Source organism: Tachypleus tridentatus, chromosome 10 (genome assembly GCF_004210375.1).
Source record: "Tachypleus tridentatus isolate NWPU-2018 chromosome 10, ASM421037v1, whole genome shotgun sequence".
Taxonomy (NCBI): Eukaryota; Metazoa; Arthropoda; class Merostomata; order Xiphosura; family Limulidae; genus Tachypleus; species Tachypleus tridentatus.
This window is the reverse complement of record NC_134834.1, coordinates 17,464,234-17,487,439: the sequence shown is the minus strand read 5'-3', so window position 1 is coordinate 17,487,439 and position 23,206 is coordinate 17,464,234. Positions and strand designations below refer to the sequence as shown.

At 34.6% G+C, this 23,206-nt stretch overlaps 1 protein-coding gene across 7 annotated transcripts; it reads left to right on the top strand.

Moving 5' to 3' along the window:
* The first annotated feature begins 1,209 nt into the window (after positions 1–1,209).
* On the top strand, positions 1,210–12,487 carry LOC143228808 (putative RNA-binding protein 18). 7 transcript variants are annotated; one of them, XR_013015462.1, is made up of 7 exons: positions 1,210–1,395; positions 4,898–4,995; positions 6,450–6,663; positions 7,678–7,757; positions 9,844–10,205; positions 11,102–11,145; positions 12,113–12,487. XR_013015462.1 is itself a non-coding variant. In XM_076460175.1 (7 exons), exons 1-6 carry the CDS (start codon positions 1,378–1,380, stop codon positions 11,128–11,130), a joined length of 588 nt encoding a protein of 195 aa, XP_076316290.1. In that variant the 5' UTR covers positions 1,210–1,377; the 3' UTR covers positions 11,131–11,145; positions 12,113–12,487. The 7 variants fall into 7 exon arrangements, 5 of the variants coding, with proteins under 5 accessions (XP_076316290.1, XP_076316287.1, XP_076316288.1 ...); XM_076460175.1 differs by having other exon boundaries at positions 9,844–9,992; XM_076460172.1 differs by having other exon boundaries at positions 9,844–10,044.
* The last annotated feature ends 10,719 nt before the right edge of the window (positions 12,488–23,206 follow it).

Here is a 23,206-nt window from a genome sequence, read left to right as displayed (position 1 = left end):
TACAATCGAGAAATCCAATTGGCCTGACATGGCCTAGCGCGTTAAGGCGTCCGCTTTGTAATCTGAGGATGGCGGGTTCGCGCCCGAGTCGCGCCAAACATGCTCGCGCTCCCAGCCGTGGGGGCGTTTCCATGTTATGGTCAATCCCACTTTTCGTTGTTAAAAGAGTAGCCCAAGAGTTGGCGGTGAGTGGTGATGAATAGCTGCCTTATTTTTGGAGGTGAAAAAAAAACTACCTCATAATAGCATTTGTTGTATTGGTCAAAAAAGGATGCGTTGGCCAACTATATAGACCAGTGACAGACACTAGAAGCTTGATATGAAGTGTTATTTATGTGGAACTTAACTTGTAAATGCAAGCTTCAAAACAGATGCTTCGTGTTTAAAATTCAATCGCTGTGGAAGTTTTGTAATGATTTGTCACCAAATGCAAAGTTACATTCTGAACGTAAGGGTAAATATCCAGTTGTATTTGAAACACTCATTGCACTACAAACAAAAGGAGCGGGAAAGTGTAAGTAATATGATTGGATTTCTTTTGTTTGTTTGTTTAGGAATTTCGCACAAAGCTACTCGAGGGCTATTTGTGCTAGCCGTCCCTAATTTAGCAGTGTAAGACTAGAGGGAAGGCAGCTAGTCATCACCACCCACCGCCAACTCTTGGGCTACTCTTTACCAACGAATAGTGGGATTTACCATCACATTATACACCCCCACGGCTGGGAGGGCGAGCATGTTTAGCGCGACGCGGGCGCGAACCCGCGACCCTCGGATTAGTCGCACGCCTTACGCGCTAGGCCACGCTGGGCCATGTCCATGTGGCCTGTGACATGTGTATGTGTTAAAATAAATTGCAAATTAATAAGGGTTAATTTACGGGCTTAAAATGATAAGCAATGTAGATAATTCATTGTATAAATTTGTACGAAACACAACAAACAATTAAACAATAATAATTGTGTATGTCTTGCACAGAAAAATTTATCATTGAACGGATTGACGTCACAAAACTTGATTTTCACCAAAAAATATTACGCGTTTTCTTTACCTGATACAATGATAAAACGCTGTAATCTTTATTATTTTCTTACTTAATTAAATATTGTTACTTAATTACATATTATATGAAGTGAAATATATAAAGTTTTAAAATTAGCTATATTTGACTAATTTATCTAACGGATAACCGTCACAATGTCGTCATTATGATCGAACGTCATTACCGGCTAAGAAAACTACGGGTTTTATTTAATATTATTGCTGCTGGTTTAGTTTGGTTGTTCCTATCGATATTATATATAGAATTATTTTCTGGAAAAAAATATACCATTGAGTTTAAATAGTAGAAAATTAAATTCTCTCTTTGAGACGTATGAGATGAGTATTTTGGTTATGGTATGTGAAAACTTTAAATCTGAATTTGTTGAGAACTGTCTTATTTTTAATTTATATTAATTTTGCTCTAACACTTAATAGCTAACAACTCTAAACAGTTAATATACGCTGGTAGTTATAATACAACTACTAGTACTGTTAATAAAGTAATAGAATAATAAGTAATACTAAGTTGTTATGCATTATTAATTTTCTATAAGTACAAATCCTAAAACTTCACTACAAGAGGGTTTTATAATTACTTATAATTACAGAGCAGAAATGTAAGTTTTTGCTTTTACACCTTTGCCTTAAGTGTAATGTTTAATATTTACTCATAATATAAGTAATACTTAGACTAATATTAGTGTTAGTTATTCTATCCTGTTGATTAGTCCATCATGAATTTCAGATAAGAAGTATACAAAAATAATATTTTATTTTAATATATTTCATCTACCACAAGGATTTGTTAAAGAACCATTATGTTTAATACCAGAACTCTTAAGCTGTGCTTGACAATGACAGAAGACAAATTATATCTATTTAATATGCTGTTTACAGGCAGTACAAAATATTTAATGTTACGGGCCTAATATTTGTGAATAAAAATCATGCTAGACTGTGTTAATTTCTATGAAAAAGTTTCAGCATATAAACTCCATTTATGAAACACATAACTTTCCAGATGCCTTGTTGTTGAACAGTCAACATGGTAACAAGTGGCAAAAGAATCGTGCCTCGTAAATCTTTTGACCGTCAAATATGTTATTGATTATGCTGATGAGGGTAAAGGTATGGGTTTGTTAAACGTGGATTTTTGGAAAGCTTTTTACAAGGTGCTACAATGAAGACCATAAAATAAAACGTCCTGTGTGGGTAGGGGGGGGGGAACTCAGCTTAGTGGATTAATAAGCGAGAAGAAAAGTGTCTTAAATAATTTTCATCAGATTAGACTGGAGTTGTAAGTAGATTACCTCAGGGTTCTGTGCTGGGACGGCATTATTTATGGGGCACACATTAATGATAATGGTAAGAAATCCTCAAATTTTCTAATGATATTCGGGTACAAGCCCACGGAAGGATATTTGGACAGTTAAGAGATGTTTCATTGTGTCATGTCCTCGGTCACCTAAAACCTATGTGCACGATAATAACCACCCTATTAAAAGAACACAAATTACGAGATATAACTTCATGGCATTTCTTGTTATGCCTCAAATGAAATATTTTTCTCCACTTAATGGTTGTCCCCTTTAAAGTTTTGGGTGTAGTCAGTTGTAAGGAAATAGTGATGTTTTATAAGGGATTTGGATAATTTGGGAAGTTGGCCAGATGAATGAGGTTTTATCTTCGTTAACTTCAAGGTAATGCATATGTGTTAAGTTAAACTATGATTATCACTCTGATGGAAGTTAACTTGGTCTTTTCAAGAAAGAAGAGGATTCTAATGTTCTGGTCTATCAGCCTGTCTAGTGGGTTACTGCCAATGTGAAGCAAACAGGGGCTGTACATACAGGAATATTGAATTTTAGTTAAAAAGATTATGATACCTGTATACAGGTCTCTGGTTAGGCCTCATTTAGAATACTGTGTTCAGTCATGGGTTCTGTATCTTTAAAAAAGGACTTAGAGTTGTTAGAAGGTATTAAAAGCGTAGTTTAATGGTAATAACAGAACAGTATGTTTATTAATCTGTTACTTTATTTGACTTTAATTTTTCTAATTGATGTTGATTGGTAACTGTGTTAATTACCCAGCTCTGTTCACTGTATTTTTATTGGCATTCTGGTTGTCCACATTGATTGGTTGGTTGATAACCATTCACAGCGTGTGAATGTATGTTGGTAATTTATTTTCCTGGAACAGGTTTCAGTTTTGTTTCTGCATAAAGCTGATAAATCTGTTTGAAGAAACTACTGATGAACATTTGGACTATCAGGAGTTGATGACTGATCAGATGTCTATTTCATGAGATAGTTTAGTATTGAAGATACTTCTGATGGGTCAGAATAGACCTTTGGTATCTTGTTATAACTAATATATATATACAGTATGCCTAAGTACATGTAAAAATATGTACATGCAAGTATATTTGAGATACAAGGCTAGTAAAGAAAATGGCATTTCAGATTTAAAACACAAAAGTTAGTAAATCAAAGGATCTAATAGGCCTAATATTTGTCATTGTACTCAGCCATATCAAAAATCTCCAGTAAGTTTGTAAAACATGCAAAATGTATTGTACTTAGAGTTCTAGTAAAAGTTGTTTAGAAGTAAGAAGATGGTATTCCTTTGTTTTTTGTTAATTATTGTTATGTTCAGACTGGATTACCTCTTTCTTTGTTGTTGTATACATGGGCCTGGTATGGCTAGGTAGATAAGGCACTTGACTCGTAACCTGTGGGTTGCAGGTTCGAATCCCATCACAACAAACATGCTCACCTTTTCAGCCATGGGGGAATTATGATGTGATGGTCAATCCCACTATTTGTTGGTAAAAGAGTAGCCCAAGAGTTGGCAGTGGGTGGTGATGACTAGCTGCCTTCCCTCTAGTCTTACACTGCTAAATTAGGGACGGCTAGAGCAGATAGCCCTCGAGTAGCTTTGTGTGAAATTCAAAAACAAAACAAAAAACTTGTTGCATAGGTAAACTTTCTCTTCAGTTTGATTGTACATAAATGCTAGTGCATATCCTAGCTACATACAATATGCTTGAAACTAGGGGTGAAATTCTCAAATATATAGGTGAGTAGCTGAGTGAAGTGGACCTGTTCTTGAAAAGTGTTGGTTAATAAATGTGTAATGTTTTCTGACAGAACGGTGTAATGCATGGGTATCTATAAAAATACCTCAAGTAGTATCACTTTAATACCTCAAGTTCTGGTACTTGGTATTGGTAAGTACCAGGAGAATTTCATTCCTACTGGAAACTCCATCAGAAGTGTTTGAGCTATAATTCAGAGAGTCTGGTAGTGTTGTATTATCAAACATATTTTTGTGATTAATTTTTAAATCTAGCGTTCTTTTTCTTGTTTTCTATAATTTCAGAGTCGCAGAAATATTCCAAAACATGCCACATTTTAACATACTATGTATTTCTTAAGCTGTTTCCAGAGGGCTTTAATAGAAATTTGTGTTAAAAAGGTTTAGAGATGTGTTTTTATGCCATCAGCCTTCAGTAAATAGTGTTAATGTAGTAACTTATTGTTTTCTATTTCTTTTTAATATACTATTAAAAAATTAATTTCTTTGTACCTGAAACACGAGTGCTAAGTTTTGTTTAAGATGCAGAGAGATATTTAAGTTTTGTTCTTATTTGGTATTTTTTTATTTTAATCCAAGATGCACATCTGTTGTCATGAGTAGTTAGCAGCACATTTTACTTTCCAGACATGTAAATGTTTACATGTTTCAATCAGGATAAACATTTTTAAAGCATATATTGTGTAATCTTCAAAGCACATGATACGTTTGCATACAGTGGATTTGAGTAAAAACACAAATTTTGTTATAATGTAAGGAGGGAAGTCTACCCTTGCCTCTGGAACCTTCTCCTTCTACTGCCGATGACAATACAAGTAGGCTGTGGGTTGGAAATCTAGACAGCAGAATTTCTGAGTAAGCTTTTAATTAAAATGTTATTCATGAGGCTTAGAAATTTGAAAGGTTTCCTTATTAGGAATGCAACTGATTATTTACTGTTTATTTATAGAAATGTTTCAGATGTTTCATGAAATATTGAGTATGTTTTGAAACAATGTGTCTTAATTCAGTTTAATTTCAGTAAAACACTTAACTGTGACTAATATAGTTCTGTTGTTAAATTTTTAATGGTACTTCTCAGAACAGTAGATGCAAACTTTAATTTTGGTGTTTCAAATACAAAATTGTATATATAAATACACCTACACATTTGGACACGGGAATGGGATAGTGTGCGGGTGCACTGCCGAGATGAGTATCAAACCCTCAATCAATGATTTTATGTGTTGAAATAACTTAATCTTGTTCAATGAGTGGTTCTGTGCCAAATGTACTCCCAGATTCCTTGTAGAAGATACAATATGGATACTCTATGGAACTTTCACCTTTTATGATATTTAGCACCCATGTTTCAAAATCGTTTCCTCAATTATGTGAATATACATGTACACGTTTTCTTCAAATACACAGAAGAGTAGAATGAAAAGTTAACTTGGTTTTGGTAAGCCTCAGTTCAAACAAGTATAAGAAAAAAATTGGTTTACTTTTAAGTGTGTCTCAGATACACAGAAGAGTAGAATGAAAAGTTAACTTGGTTTTGGTAAGCCTCAGTTCAAACAAGTATAAGAAAAAAAAAATTGGTTTACTTTTAAGTGTGTCAATAACAAATAAAAATTATCTTTCATTTTAAAATACTCACCTGTAATATAAGAATACAGGGTCAGAATTGTAATTATAATTCTTTTTATTACAAAAGAGAAAATGTTAATGAAATCTAGTGTTAAAATCTGGTACAATGTTGGGTTAATAACATTTAAAATGTTAGGTTTTGTAATTCTGACAGTATTTCTCTTATTCGAAAATAAAGCATAAGTTATTTGATTAGTGTGAAGTATACTTGATTTGTGTTGTGATAATTTAAATTTTTTTATTATTGTTGTGAAAGAATGAATGGTTAGAAAAGTATTTGGCCAGTTTGATTTTGTTGTAAATGTATATAGATGTGGGTTGTTGTGGGCTTGAGAACCCACATCTCGCTCTTCTAATTTCTGAATTTCTTATGTGAGACTAGCAAACTGGAGGTTGAGACTGATAGACAGTGTATCCCCACTGTAATGTGGGTCCTATTTCTTCAGTCACCTCCAAAACCTAGGATACATTTTATAGTCCCACATTGTAGCTTATTCCAGGGATCTTTTTTTCAAAAAAATATGCACTGTATTTTTTAATTTTAATGTGTTTTGTTTATGGCTTAAATATTTATGGTTATAATATATAAAATGTTTTCTTTTTTGTTCTGGTTAGCTGTGATGTTATATTATTGCATATAATAAATATTATTTACTCTTTCCTACTCTCTTGTTTTATAGATATCACATGATTAAAACTCTTCAGAAATATGGAAAAGTAAAAAAGTTTGATTTCCTTTTTCATAAATCTGGGCCTCAAAAAGGAATGCCACGAGGTTATTGCTTTGTTACATATGAAAGAAAACAACAAGCTGAATGTGCTTTACAGGCCCTGGATGGGAAAATTGCCTTGTCCCAAAAACTCAGCGTGAAATGGGCTCACAATGCTCCAAATGTAAGCAATTTCTATCTATTATAACCTTGTGAAAGTTTTATGTAATATTTTTGTAAACACTTGTGAAGTTAATTTTTAATGTGAAAGGGTAGCCAAAACAAATACCTAGTTGTCTTGTATATTTAAGACATTAATGGCTTATACTTAAGTCTTTTGTGAGAAGTTTGTGATATAACATTAGTTGGTTGTTTTCATATTGTATAGGTATTTATTTTTAGTGAATGTCGCACTACATACAGGGTCAAGCTACTTTCTGATCATCTAACCAGTATCAACCGTGAAATTAAAATATTAAGAAATGAACAAAACATTGCGGCCAAGCCCTTATTATTCAGCTTTCTCTTAAACTTACTATTTCCACTGCCTCTGAAGGCAATCCATTCCAAAGGACATCTACCTTGTTAAAAAAACACAACAGAAAACTGTCTTATGTGAAGATGAGTGCACTACTCTGTAAAAACATCACAAAGCTGAAATTGATCCAAATTTTTAATAAAATGGTCATTAAAACAAATAAAATGGAAATGTCAGTGATGTTGAGAAAACCCACTTGTAGAGAAAAATATTTATGTAAAAACGGCTCGTTTGGGTTGAGAAAATATTTTATGTAGAGGAGCGAACAACGTTTCGACCTTCTACGGTCATCGTCAGGTTCACAAAGAAAGAAAGAGGTAACTGACCAGAAGCTGACCACACGTTTGGATGGGGGTGTGTAACTGAGTATTGGAATGTTACCGGTCAGTTACTTGCACTGAAAAACTTTTAGGAATGCAAGTACTAGTGAATGTGAAATGTAGGTCATAATTTCTTAAGCACCTGGGAATTTGACACAAAATCCAAAGCCTAAATAAAATGTCAGTATTTTTGATAGCTTACGTAAAATAAACCAAAATATTCTGTCTTGTAGATGTGTAATGGTATTATATTTTTTGTTATTTTCATCAGCTTAGCAATAATTACCTGAAGAAGCATACGTCTGTATGTAACATAACCATGTTTAACCTTTCTTTACAGCACTATGAAGTTTCTACTCATCCAAAACCACCTGTCCACCTTCCTGGTACTTTGAAAGAAGAGGTGAAAAAAACTAAAAGGTGAATTTTGCAAAAATTCATAATGAGTAGAAACCATTGTTTGTAGCATGTTGTCGGTGGTTTTTCATCAACATTTTAGAATGAGAAGTTTAACTTCTAAGAAACAGAGTGACTTTAATTTAGAAGGAAATTTCTATTGTTAGAGTAAGAGAAGAAACTTAAAATAAAACTACTGGTTAATAATTTATTAAAGATGATTCTATATTTGTAAATATTTTTTTTTACTTAAAAGATTAAATTTTTTTTTTAAATCTTTGGTTATATATTTCTCTCATTAGACCCAACATCAGTTAAAAATATGACTAATGAATAAGATATCTAATTTAGGAATTGAAAAACAGTTATATTTGTTGAAGTTTCTTGCTTTTCTTTAAGAAAATGCTAGACACAGTAGGATTTCTTAAATAGACCTTTTAATTTTCTTATTTCCTGCTTAGGTGTATCTGTTTAAGGAATGTATGTTCTATGTTATGTATGAAGTCAAAGATCTTCATTCACATAAAATATTAGGATTATCTTGGTACGTAACATATAATTTTGTAATCAGAAACATACTTGGTTTTTCATGAGCTTGTGAAGAGTTTTTCTTAAACTTTTGAATATTCTTACCGTTGTATTTCTAAAGTTTTGTCTTTTAAATGAGAAATAAGTTTATTGTACGTATTAATACTGTAAGATTCAAATAGTTGTTTTGTAGTATAAGGTCTTACACTGCCACGGCTATGTGTGTGTTCTCTTCTAGAGCACTGCTGTGGTAGTTTAGAATTTTGTATTGCTACGAAAAGTGTGTTTACGTTTATATTTCCTAAAGTCCACCAGTTTCAGTAATATTCAAATGTTTTACTGTGTTTTTTATTGTGTGTATATAAAAATAAATAAAAGCTTTACCAGAAGACAAAAGTTATTCCAGAAGAAGTTAGGCTACACAAGGATGTATATTTGTTAAACTGAAGAACCAAACAGTGTTTACGAATGTTTCATGGGCGTTGATACAAGCTGTCGACAGTATTGACCACAAAAAGTTAACACAGATCTTGCAGTAGACTGAGGTAGATCAATCAGATATTTAAAATCTGAAGTCATGAAGTAACAGCTGAAACTGATGAACTGAGCAGTTGGTTTTAGGTAAGAGAGGTGTATGACATGGATTTCTATTGTCTCAATATTATGTCATTTGTTTGCAGAGTTTGTAATGGAAAAGGTAATCGGTAATCAGTTTCTTGGATCTAGGTTATGGTCAACAGTATATGTAATATAAAAAAAATTAGTTACTTGAGAAGCTTTGTTGATAAATTGAGGAATAACAATAAATGTCAACATTACCAAGATAGTGGTGAGTTTATGATCTGAGGAATCTCCTAGAATATTCATCAAAGTTGGAAGGTAAACAGTAGAAGAGCTTACTTCAGGATAAAGGTGATGGCAAGTGTGTAAGAAATGACTAAATGATAGATAGTTTTGTTTTTATATCAAGAATAACTCGGTAAGGATTTTTTTAACCAGAACTAAATAAAAAGCTACTGAAATGTTACATTTGGTCATTACTACTTTCTGGGATTGGAAAGTGGTGCCATCTGCAGAAATAAAATGAAAGTTGGAAGAATTTAAATGTGGTGACATAGAATGAACGGTGAAGTATCAGCTACATAGAAAGAAAATTATTGAGGTCTTGAAATATGCATGTGTATGTACACACACACACACACACACACACACACAGGCAACAGAAAATGCACTACTTTGGGCATGTGATTACATCTGAGGATATTGGCTCAATATCGGAGAACGGACTGTAGATGAGAACCTTGAATTATGAAAGTGAGGTTAGACGGTATAGAATGCAGAACCATGGTTGTAATTGGGGGTAACATTACAACCAACTGAAAAGTAAACATTAATCTAACTTTGAGCGAATTGTTTATCCGTAAACCTAGGGGTGAAAGAGTTAACTTGTAAAATGCAGTCGTTATTTTATGTGTATAAATAATTTTTATCACTTAAGACCGAAGTAAATTATTTTAGCTGTGGAAACATAACTTCCACTACATCAGCATATGGATTTTTAATACATGCTTTGATCTTTCAGCATTAAAAATCAAATCAGTGCCATAGAAGCCAAATTAAAATCCATGGAGAAGGAGAAAGAACTGGAGTTGGAGAGCTGTTTAATCCGAAACTCGGTTATTGGTTCTTCAACTAGAACTCTTCGAGAAAATAGTGTTCCAGATAAACAACGTAAGCCTTACACAAGGTCAACTTCGCACAGAAATTCTTCTTTCAAGAGGAGGTGAAATAATATACATAAAATAACTCCCACTTGTATATAAAGCTCATTGTCTGCTTAATTGGAAATATTCTGTCTCCTAAATGGGTGGTTCTATGTGGAACGTTACTGAAAATAAGGTTAAATATGTTCGGTACCACATTTTAACAAGAAAGAATCATTATGTAAGTACCACATTTTTCAGTGTATGATACTAGCAATACCTTACAGTGTCTAGATTGTTCTCTCTCTACTGGAAGTGAATATTTTGTGGGTGTTAGTATGTTAGAAGGTTTGTTTGCTAGTTTTGCTGATACAATAGCTATATAGTTTTTAACCTTGAGTAAGTTGTAAGTGTGCATTATTTAACTTCTACATGCTGAACCACTTAGTAGAATAGCTATACAGCTGTTTTTTTAACCATGGTTAATTTGTAAGTGTGCATTATTTAACTTCTACATGCTGAACCACATAGTAGAATAGCTATACAGCTGTTTTTTAACCATGGTTAATTTGTAAGTGTGTATTATTTAACTTCTACATGCTGAACCACTTAGTAGAATAGCTATACAGCTGTTTTTTAACCATGGTTAATTTGTAAGTGTGTATTATTTAACTTCTACATGCTGAACCACTTAGTAGAATAGCTATACAGCTGTTTTTTAACCATGTTTAATTTGTGTGTATTGTGTAACTTTGTGTTGACACACCTAGAATAGCTGTACGGTTACTTTTTAACCATGGTTAATTTGTAAGTGTGTATTAATTAACTTCTACATGCTGAACCACTTGGTAGAATAGCTATACAGCTGTTTTTTAACCATGGTTAATATGTGTGTATTGTGTAACTTATTGATAAATCAAGTATGTAATAATGTTTTAATGGTCTTACCTAATTCACCACAAAAACAGACATTACATACATCAAGAAGTTACACAATACAGTTATTGATTAACCATGGTTAAAAAGACTGTTAAAACATAAATCCAGCTATCTGAAAAAGTTGATTAAAGCAACAGAGAAATTGGTTTGACCTCAGTAAACTTGCAGACTGTAAAAAATAATACATGAATCTTGCAGAGTACGTGTATGTTCACAGAGAAAAATAGAAGTCACCTGTGGAAGTAAGTTTAACTCTGTCTTATGTTTTTCCTCTATCATTTCATTTATGTAATATTTTCTGGTTCTAATATCTTCATGTATTCTGTGAACTAAATCTTCTGACATTGTATGTTAAAATGTTTTTAACCAACTTTGAAGAGACTGCACTAGAAAATACTGAAGGGTTTACTGTGTCATAATTCGGTGTTGTGTCAATAGGTTTTCTTATACTCAACACTTTAGCTTATAGCTGGAGAAGTATGGAGAGCAGAAGGTTGTACACAGTTACAGTGGCTTGTATATGTTCTGGTTTAAAAAAAAATATATTTAGTTTGAGTTTTTTATCTCATTTTAATCAGTTTTCAAAGATTTAGTCATTAATTTATAAAACAAAATAAACGACATTAAACTTCCAATGGCATAGCATTTTTCTAAGAAACAATTGCCAACTGAGCCTCACCGTTCTAATATAGTGAAGAGAGGCCAATCGACAGATTTTAATTGTTTCTTACAGCTAATGAACTGTATTGTCATTCGTCTTCATTATACAGGTGTCAACCATTATAATCAGTATTTATTTTTTCATTTATTTAATGTTTGGTTGTATTAAGTAGTGTTACTAAAAACTTGTATAAAGCTATATCCAAGCTCTGTTTATATCGTGGCGAGTTTAATATTAGCTTGCAATGAATGTCGTAAACTAACGAACTGCAGAGGAAAAACGCCACAATTACAAATATATTTCATAATTTTCCTAATGATGTCAATATTTTTAAAGGAAAACAAGAGACGTAATCTGATTTTAAAAAATGTAGCTTGTGATTTGGCATTTATGTACAGTATTACGCAAGTTAACAGAGTTCGAAGTTTTTTAAAATTCTTATTTTCTTACATTCACGTAATTTTGTTCTGTTATATTCTTAATGTTCTAGACCTGAAGATATAATAACCCTGTATATCACATGTTAAAATACATTTGATTTATTTTAGGTGCCCTAAGTTTTTATCAACCAGAAATACACCTCAGTTGTTAGTTTTTCTGTCAAATTAATGAAATTATAGCAGGTATATCTGGTGCATCATAAAACTGTTTACGACTGAAGTTGACCATGGCTTTCTAATGGATATCTCAACTTTACATCCAGTGACATTTGTTTTTGCATGTTAACTTTCTTACGTGTGTGTTTAAATGTAGTTTGATTGCGTCCTTTTGTTTTTCACCCGGAAACTCAGTCTGTCAATATTTGAAGCGAATTAACTAGCAAAGAAAATCTTCAAGCAACCAATCGTGTATGTGTAACCTCATGTACAAAACAAATGTGTCATTGCTTGATTCTAATAAAAGTCTTACTTTATGGCCGTGCGTATCATTGTCAGTTTGGGTTATTTTATTTTTACAGTGTTTCCCAATATAAGACAATACTTTTTACACTCAAAACAGTGTGTGATTTACCTATTGTTGTGTATACACAGGTTCAAAGGTGAGTTCCAGTAGGAATTTTACAGTTAATAGTTAATACAGTTAATAACTTAACCAAAACTGTAACTATTTTTTTGACCCAGCATGGCCAGGTGGTTAAGGCACTCGACTCATAATATGAGAGTCGTGGGTTCTAGTTGGTGGTGGATGGTGGTGACTAGTTAGCTGCCTTCCCTCTAGCCCTACACTGCTGAATTAGGGTTACCTAGTGCAGATGGCCCTCGTGTAGCTTTGTGCGAAATTCAAACCAAACCAAACAAATCAATCTTTTTTTTTTTTATCGTTGTAGATCTGACGCCACCTAGTGTGTTACAATAAAAATGTTATTTTTTGATTCTTCATAACAAGTTTTGTCTAACATGCTAGCTGCAGTTAATTAAGACATTTTTTTTAATTTGAAATATGTTGAATATTACATTTCTGTAATGTACACTGATTTTGTAATCATTTTTTATAGTAGATCACTATATCTTAAGGTTTATTATTTTTTTTTGTTATAGAAAAGAACTTGAACTGTTACGAAAATTTTGTAATATTATTTATTACGTATTTGCAACCAAAGTTATGCTGTATTGAGCTGTCTGTAGTGTTTGTAGAGCATAAAAAACACATGTATGGTTGTGTTGATTAATCCCAGAGGGCATATTAGCACAGTATAAAAATAACTTCTGAGAATTTCTTTACAGAAATAATATTCTAAACTTACTTGCCAATAGAGGTTGTCCTTTACATCAAACCTCAAATAAATGAATTTGATTTGCAAAATAAAACAAACATGGTTACCTTGTGCACTGGGAAATAAGAGTGTATATGTGTTTTTCTGGCTTAGCTGTATGACAGTGTTATGAACAGATGAGAAATTCTGAGCCACCATATTAAAACAGTTACTGTTATACAATACAGAACAATTATAACTGTTATCAACATTTTTACACTGGTGTGAAAATATGAGTACACGTGTATTATCTTTCTACAGACAAGGCCCCAGCCTGGCCAGGTGGTTAGGACACTCGATTTGCAATCTCAGAGTAGCAGGTTCAAATCCCTGTCACACCAAACATGCTCGCCCTTTCAGCCGTGGGGGTGTTATAATGTGATGATGAATCCCACTATTCGTTGGTAAAAGAGTAGCCCAAGAGTTGGTGGTGGGTGGTGATGACTAACTGCCTTCCCTCTAGTCTTACACTAAATTAGAGATGGATAGTGCAGACAGCTCTCAAGTAGCTTTGTGTGAAATTCCAAAAAACAAACACACTATAGTCAAGTATACACTACTGGTCGCGTCTCGAAGGTGCAAGCACTTTTAGCTATAAAGTGACGGTTAGATCTCCTATTTATTCAACAACAACAACAAAGGGTTAGGGATAATGTTTATTAGCTGTCTAACTAGAGACAGCTATGTGCAGACAGTCAGTTGTTTAGCTTTGCTGAAATGAATCCCAGAATCAAACAGCTCCTGTTGCTTGTTTGTGAATTTAATTTCATGTAACATGTTAAGGTTGGTACAAGGCTATCCAAACCCTTTTGTTTAGCCAGTTTCATATAACATGACAAGGTTGGTACAAGGATACCCAAACCCTTTTGTTTAGCCAGTTTCATATAACTTGACAAGGTTGGTACAAGGATACCCAAACCCTTTTGTTTAGCCAGTTTCCTATACCACGACATGGTTGGTACAAGGTTATCCAAATCCTTTTGTTTAGCCAGTTTCCTATACCACAACATGGTTGGTACAAGGCTATCCAAACCCTTTTGTTTACCCAGTTTCATGTAACATGACAAGGTTAGTACAAGGTTATCCAAACCCTTTTGTTTAGCCAGTTTCCTATACCATGACATGGTTGGTACAAGGACACCCAAACCCTTTTGTTTAGCCAGTTTCATATAACATGACAAGGTTGGTACAAGGATACCCAAACCCTTTTGTTTAGCCAGTTTCATATAACATGACAAGGTTGGTACAAGGATACCCAAACCCTTTTGTTTAGCCAGTTTCCTAAACCATCACATGGTTGGTAGAAACAAGGCTATCCAAACCCTTTTGTTTAGCCAGTTTCATGTAACGTGACGTGGTTGGTACAAACAAGGCTATCCAAACTCTTTTGTTTACCCAATTTCATGTAACGTGACGTGGTTGGTACAAACAAGGCTATCCAAACTCTTTTGTTTACCCAGTTTCATGTAATGTGACCTGGTTGGTACAAACAAGGCTATCCAAGCTCTTTTGTTTACCCAGTTTCATGTAACATGACAAGGTTAGTACAAGGTTATCCAAACCCTTTTGTTTAGCCAGTTTCATATAACATGACAAGGTTGGTACAAGGATACCCAAACCCTTTTGTTTAGCCAGTTTCATATAACATGACAAGGTTGGTACAAGGATACCCAAACCCTTTTGTTTAGCCAGTTTCATGTAACATGACAAGGTTGGTACAAGGTTATCCAAATCCTTTTGTTTAGCCAGTTTCCTATACCATGACATGGTTGGTACAAGGTTATCCAAATCCTTTTGTTTAGCCAGTTTCCTATACCACAACATGGTTGGTACAAGGCTATCCAAACCCTTTTGTTTACCCAGTTTCATGTAACATGACAAGGTTAGTACAAGGTTATCCAAACCCTTTTGTTTAGCCAGTTTCCTATACCATGACATGGTTGGTACAAGGACACCCAAACCCTTTTGTTTAGCCAGTTTCATATAACATGACAAGGTTGGTACAAGGATACCCAAACCCTTTTGTTTAGCCAGTTTCATATAACATGACAAGGTTGGTACAAGGATACCCAAACCCTTTTGTTTAGCCAGTTTCCTAAACCATCACATGGTTGGTAGAAACAAGGCTATCTAAACCATTTTGTTTAGCCAGTTTCATGTAACGTGACGTGGTTGGTACAAACAAGGCTATCCAAACTCTTTTGTTTACCCAATTTCATGTAACGTGACGTGGTTGGTACAAACAAGGCTATCCAAACTCTTTTGTTTACCCAGTTTCATGTAACATGACAAGGTTGGTACAAGGTTATCCAAATCCTTTTGTTTAGCCATTTTCCTAAAAAATCACATGGTTGGTACAAGGCTATCCAAACCCTTTTGTTTACCCAGTTTCATGTAACATGACAAGGTTGGTACAAGGTTATCCAAATCCTTTTGTTTAGCCAGTTTCCTATACCATGACATGGTTGGTACAAGGTTATCCAAATCCTTTTGTTTAGCCAGTTTCCTATACCACAACATGGTTGGTACAAGGCTATCCAAACCCTTTTGTTTACCCAGTTTCATGTAACATGACAAGGTTGGTACAAGGTTATCCAAACCCTTTTGTTTAGCCAGTTTCCTATACCATGTCAAGGTTGGTACAAGGCTATCTAAACCCTTTTGTTTAGCCAGTTTCCTATACCATGTCAAGGTTGGTACAAGGCTATCTAAACCCTTTTGTTTACCCAGTTTCATGTAACGTGACGTGGTTGGTACAAACAAGGCTATCCAAACCCTTTTGTTTAGCCAGTTTCGTGTAACGTGACGTGGTTGGTACAAACAAGGCTATCCAAACTCTCTTGTTTAGCCAGTTTCGTGTAACGTGACGTGGTTGGTACAAACAAGGCTATCCAAACCCTTTTGTTTAGCCAGTTTCGTGTAACGTAACATGGTTGGTACAAGGCTATCCGAACCCTTTTGTTTAGCCAGTTTCGTGTAACGTGACATGGTTTGTACAAGGCTATCCAAACCCTTTTGGTTAGCCAGTTTCGTGTAACGTGACATGGTTGCTACAAGGCTATCCAAACTCCTTTTGTTTAACCAGTTTCGTGTAACGTGACATGGTTGGTACAAGGCTATCCGAACCCTTTTGTTTAACCAGTTTCGTGTAACGTGACATGGTTGGTACAAGGCTATTCGAACCCTTTTGTTTAACCAGTTTCGTGTAACGTGACATGGTTGGTACAAGGCTATCCGAACCCTTTTGTTTAACCAGTTTCGTGTAACGTGACATGGTTGGTACAAGGCTATTCGAACCCTTTTGTTTAACCAGTTTCGTGTAACGTGACATGGTTGGTACAAGGCTATTCGAACCCTTTTGTTTAACCAGTTTCGTGTAACGTGACATGGTTGGTACAAGGCTATTCGAACCCTTTTGTTTAACCAGTTTCGTGTAACGTGACATGGTTGGTACAAGGCTATTCGAACCCTTTTGTTTAACCAGTTTCGTGTAACGTGACATGGTTGGTACAAGGCTATCCAAACTCCTTTTGTTTAACCAGTTTCGTGTAACGTGACATGGTTGGTACAAGGCTATCCGAACCCTTTTGTTTAACCAGTTTCGTGTAACGTGACATGGTTGGTACAAGGCTATCCGAACCCTTTTGTTTAACCAGTTTCGTGTAACGTGACATGGTTGGTACAAGGCTATCCGAACCCTTTTGTTTAACCAGTTTCGTGTAACGTGACATGGTTGGTACAAGGCTATCCGAACCCTTTGTTTAACCAGTTTCGTGTAACGTGACATGGTTGGTACAAGGCTATCCGAACCCTTTTGTTTAACCAGTTTCGTGTAACGTGACATGGTTGGTACAAGGCTATCCGAACCCTTTTGTTTAACCAGTTTCGTGTAACGTGACATGGTTGGTACAAGGCTATCCGAACCCTTTTGTTTAACCAGTTTCGTGTAACGTGACATGGTTGGTACAAGGCTATCCGAACCCTTTTGTTTAACCAGTTTCGTGTAACGTGACATGGTTGGTACAAGGCTATCAAACCCTTTTGTTTAACCAGTTTCGTGTAACGTGACATGGTTGATACAAGGCTATCCGAACCCTTTTGTTTAACCAGTTTCGTGTAACGTGACATGGTTGGTACAAGGCTATCCGAACCCTTTTGTTTAACCAGTTTCGTGTAACGTGACATGGTTGGTACAAGGCTATCCGAACCCTTTTGTTTAACCAGTTTCGTGTAACGTGACATGGTTGGTACAAGGCTATCCGAACCCTTTTGTTTAACCAGTTTCGTGTAACGTGACATGGTTGGTACAAGGCTATCCGAACCCTTTTGTTTAACCAGTTTCGTGTAACGTGACATGGTTAGTACAAGGCTATCCAAACCCTTTTGTTTAACCAGTTTCGTGTAACGTGACATGGTTGGTACAAGGCTATCAAACCCTTTTGTTTAACCAGTTTCGTGTAACGTGACATGGTTGGTACAAGGCTATCCAAACCCTTTTGTTTAACCAGTTTCGTGTAACGTGACATGGTTGGTACAAGGCTATCCAAACCCTTTTGTTTAACCAGTTTCGTGTAACGTGACATGGTTGATACAAGGCTATCCGAACCCTTTTGTTTAACCAGTTTCGTGTAACGTGACATGGTTGGTACAAGGCTATCCGAACCCTTTTGTTTAACCAGTTTCGTGTAACGTGACATGGTTGGTACAAGGCTATCCGAACCCTTTTGTTTAACCAGTTTCGTGTAACGTGACATGGTTGGTACAAGGCTATCAAACCCTTTTGTTTAACCAGTTTCGTGTAACGTGACATGGTTGGTACAAGGCTATCCAAACCCTTTTGTTTAACCAGTTTCGTGTAACGTGACATGGTTGGTACAAGGCTATCCAAACCCTTTTGTTTAACCAGTTTCGTGTAACGTGACATGGTTGGTACAAGGCTATCCAAACCCTTTTGTTTAACCAGTTTCGTGTAACGTGACATGGTTGGTACAAGGCTATCCAAACCCTTTTGTTTAACCAGTTTCGTGTAACGTGACATGGTTGATACAAGGCTATCGAACCCTTTTGTTTAACCAGTTTCGTGTAACGTGACATGGTTGGTACAAGGCTATCCGAACCCTTTTGTTTAACCAGTTTCGTGTAACGTGACATGGTTGGTACAAGGCTATCCGAACCCTTTTGTTTAACCAGTTTCGTGTAACGTGACATGGTTGGTACAAGGCTATCCGAACCCTTTTGTTTAACCAGTTTCGTGTAACGTGACATGGTTGGTACAAGGCTATCCGAACCCTTTTGTTTAACCAGTTTCGTGTAACGTGACATGGTTGGTACAAGGCTATCCAAACCCTTTTGTTTAACCAGTTTCGTGTAACGTGACATGGTTGGTACAAGGCTATCCAAACCCTTTTGTTTAACTAGTTTTCTCTATCGTGTCAAGCTTGATACAAGGATATTCCAAAACCCTTGACAAAGTCCAAGTAGCAAGAAATTGCAGTAAAGTAGTTGAATAATGATGAATGAACAACAAAAATGTCAGTGTTTTCCCGAAAACAGCCAATAGTAATGCAACAAAAGTAACTTACTAAACGTGCTATGAGATAAACAGGTGAGTAATTACATTAATATTGTCATTACCAAACGTGTTCATTATTACATTTAAAAGTTTAAGAAATTGAGGCATAGACGTGAGAGCTTTGGGTACGTAGAGAACTAACCTTTTTTTTTTTTTTCCGACAACCGATGTACGACTTATTATAGGTCTCTTTTTTCAAGGTCACTGTACACCAAATTGATCCATATTTCTTTGTTTTTCTATACCAGTAGATCTTCTGGAAGTTCACTGTTCTCCAGTTTGATCCATATTCATTTGTTTTCCTATACCATTACTCCTATACATTATAAAGTTCGGGTTTCGATCCCCTTGGCGAACAAGTACGGATACCCTGTAGTGTAGTTTTGTGGTTAAAGACCAAATATGTTCAAAATATGAAAGGTGGACACTAATTGCTTTTTTTTTATCTTGACTTAAAAAATAATGTTTAGTTTCTTACATCTAGACACTTTAAACCGAAAACAACTGATATATCATTTCGAATCTTATAAAGGTATCGACAGTCATTAAGCTAAGATTAGGGTTAGTTAAGAGATTAAGTTAATCAGCTGAATAAATCAGAAATAGCATTAATTTATATAATTAATTTTTGATGAATACTGCATTTTTCGTACATGACTCCTTTTCTTTCTTTAGAATAAATGGTGCTCTTGGTAGATACTGAAAGTGAAAATTCTCGTTTGTGTGCGGCAAAAGATGTTGCAGAATTAAATATTACATTTATCAGTATTTAAATATGTCGATTTCTTGTAGATGGCGCCACGAACAACTAAAATCGATTCGTAGGTGTAAAAGGTTACACAAACATTAATTTTTTAAAATAAAACTATCGAATCAAAAGTGTCTTAAAATTATGTGATGTACTTTTTTGTGTGTGATTTTGAAGGCCTTATTATTCGAAGAGAACTGCGTGAACGAAATTCGGTTATAGATGTTTCAAGTTTTAAAAAATTATTTAGAAAGTAAGTAATATGATGATACAGTAAAACCTGTGGCCTAGCATGGCCAAGTGGTTAAAGCACTCGACTCGTAATTTGAGGGTTGCGGGTTCGAATCCCCGTTACACCAAACATGCTCGCCCTTTCAACCATGGGGGCATTATAATGTGACGGTCAATCCCACTGTTCGTTGGTAAAAGAGTAGCCCAAGAGTTGGCGATGGGTGGTGATGACTAGCTGCCTTCCCTCTAGTCTTACACTGCTAAATTAGGGACGGCTAGCACAGATAGCCCTCGAGTAGCTTTGTGCGAAATTCCAAAACAAACAAACAAAAGTAAAACCTGCTTAAGGCAGAATCGCACCGGACCGAGTAAAATTTCCGGCTGAAGCAGGTTTTCCGGCTTAGACATAGTGAACATGCATTTCCTTAGTTATATATAATGTTCTAGCAGAACCTTATACTTCCTTGACTTGTAAGACGTTTGTGAATAAGGTTAGTATACTGTTTCCGCTATGTTTATTAGAATAAGAACAAAAATAGTCATTTAAAATATACATAAGTACACAAAATCTTAAATTTATTTAAAAAAAGTGTCCAGTTTCAACTGTTTCGTTGTTTCAATGGATTTTTTCGTGGTTAAAAGAGAACACCAATTCTCGGCCTCATCATGAAGTTCATTTTCCCCCCTTCATTTTTGCATACAAGTTGATAACGTTAATATAACTTCACACTTGTGATGAAGTAGTAATTTCTATTTCCTCACTATCTTTTCCATTTTGTTCATCTTTTGAATCTCTCACACTGTTAACATCTTGAGATTCTATTATAGATTTTAAATCAGTTTCATTAGTTTCTGTTAAAAACATGCTTGTGAACGTTCACAAAACTTTCCACGTTCACAGAATCATCTGAATCAATCTTCTCCATCAGTTTTGATTTCACTACAATTGTCATAACAAACAACTTCTCCACAATCTCTGCCATTATCGAGAATAAATCCACAGTTTCGAAAGCACTTTATTACACCTTTGATTGAATGACTTAAAAATGTAATTACATCTAACACGTCAATTTTCATGGTCATTTCAGATGTTCTCTTAAAGTCCATGTTTACAATAATATGCTAAAGCATCAGTTTTCTGTATTTCAATTTTATACACTGTATAATTACATTATCTATTGGCTGTAGAACTAATGTACATGGGTGACAAGTTGTATTATCTAGGAAAAGTAGAATATTCATATTTTCTTGTTCCATTCTTTTGTTTAATTTGTTAAAAGGTTCCTCTAATATAACACTTGTCATCCACACTTTATTATTCGCTTTCTATTCTATAGGAGCTTTGTGCGAAATTCAAAACAAACAAACAAACAAACCATTCCACAGGAAGTTGATTCTTCCTTAAATATTTGGAACAGTGAGGATTTTTACTTTTACCCATGTTAAATTTTCCCTAAATTTTAAAATGAATGAAGATAGGAATTTATTTTTCTCGTAAGAATTATTTAAAGAGTAGAATTTTTCACTTAAAAGAAAAATATATTTCTACAAATCATGAATCTAATTTAACTATAAAAATAATGACGGCAGGAAAAAGAACAGACTATATTTAACCAATACTTGCTGTAACAAAATGTCCGAGAATTTATTAATATTTAAACAAATTATCAATTAAATAATTTATTGATATTTATAGAAATTAGTAATTCAACAAGAAATTATTAATAAGAAATTAATATATAATCAAAAACATTTTTTTCCGTCTTACTCAGGTTCTAATCGCACTTGTTGACGGATGAGGTAGGTGAAAAATAGTTTTCCGTCAGCGTTACGCAGGTTCCAAAATATAGAGGGCCTCATATAAGAGAAATCTTAAGATAAAGCTGCGATATTTCGAACTTGTAGAGATTTCCTTCCCATGCAGTTTTCGGGTTTTTCTGTATGTATAGGATGTTTATATAATCTCGCTCTTTATATTTGATAAGGAGCTCGCAAATAATGCCACATAAACCTTGCAACAGTTAAATAATAATACGAGATGAACTGATAACACGCGTACATTTCTTTGTGTCATTTACTTATTGATGTCATTCTACACAGTACGGAGGCTGAGTACGTCATATTGAAACAATTTTGGAACGTTACCAAGTCGTTAGTGTCCATGTCACCACGCCTGGTCATTCTCTACTCTGACGAGTACATCTTAGTTAACGCCTTTCAGCGTAGTTTCAACTTCAATAGGCCCTATTTCAAGACTGTCATGTCCAAAGCACACCCCTTCTTCTCTGCTGGCTTTCCATAATCCATTCATTGTTTGAGGAAAAACGGTTTAACAGTTTTATTACATATTCTACCTGGCATTTTGACCAATGTAAAATATTATGAATACCTATTCTACTCTACATCTTCTTGAGGTGTGCAATGGTTTGTATTGTGTACACATGTGTTATCTTTCTTCTAAGATAACTATCTGGTTACATGTATTGTGTACACATGTGCTATCTTTCTTCTAAGATAACTACCTGGTTAAATGTATTGTGTATCCATGTGCTATCTTTCTTCTAAGATAACTATCTGGTTACATGTATTGTGTATCCATGTGCTATCTTTCTTTTAAGATAACTATCTGGTTACATGTATTGTGTATCCATGTGCTATCTTTCTTCTAAGATAACTATTTGGTTACATGTATTGTGTACACATGTGCTATCTTTCTTCTAAGATAACTATCTGGTTACATGTATTGTGTACACATGTGCTATCTTTATTCTAAGATAACTATCTGGTTACATGTATTGTGTACACATGTGCTATCTTTCTTCTAAGATAACTATCTGGTTACATGTATTGTGTACACATGTGCTATATTTTCCCTAAGATAACTATCTGGTTACATGTATTGTGTACACATGTGCTATCTTTATTCTAAGATAACTATCTGGTTACATGTATTGTGTACACATGTGCTATCTTTCTTCTAAGATAACTATCTGGTTACATGTATTGTGTACCCATGTGCTATCTTTCTTCTAAGATAACTATCTGGTTACATGTATTGTGTACACATGTGCTATCTTTATTCTAAGATAACTATCTGGTTACATGTATTGTGTATCCATGTGCTATCTTTATTCTAAGATAACTATCTGGTTACATGTGTTGTGTAACCATGTGCTATCTTTATTCTAAGATAACTATCTGGTTACATGTATTGTGTATCCATGTGCTATCTTTATTCTAAGATAACTATCTGGTTACATGTATTGTGTACACATGTGCTATCTTTATTCTAAGATAACTATCTGGTTACATGTATTGTGTACACATGTGCTATCTTT

Bases quoted from the DNA above. Each gene is read 5' to 3' on its own strand.
- LOC143228808 (XM_076460171.1), top strand. The intron at 6,664-7,677 runs GTAAGCAATTTC...CTTTCTTTACAG, and splicing joins GGGCTCACAATGCTCCAAAT to CACTATGAAGTTTCTACTCA. The intron at 7,758-9,843 runs GTGAATTTTGCA...TTGATCTTTCAG, and splicing joins GAGGTGAAAAAAACTAAAAG to CATTAAAAATCAAATCAGTG.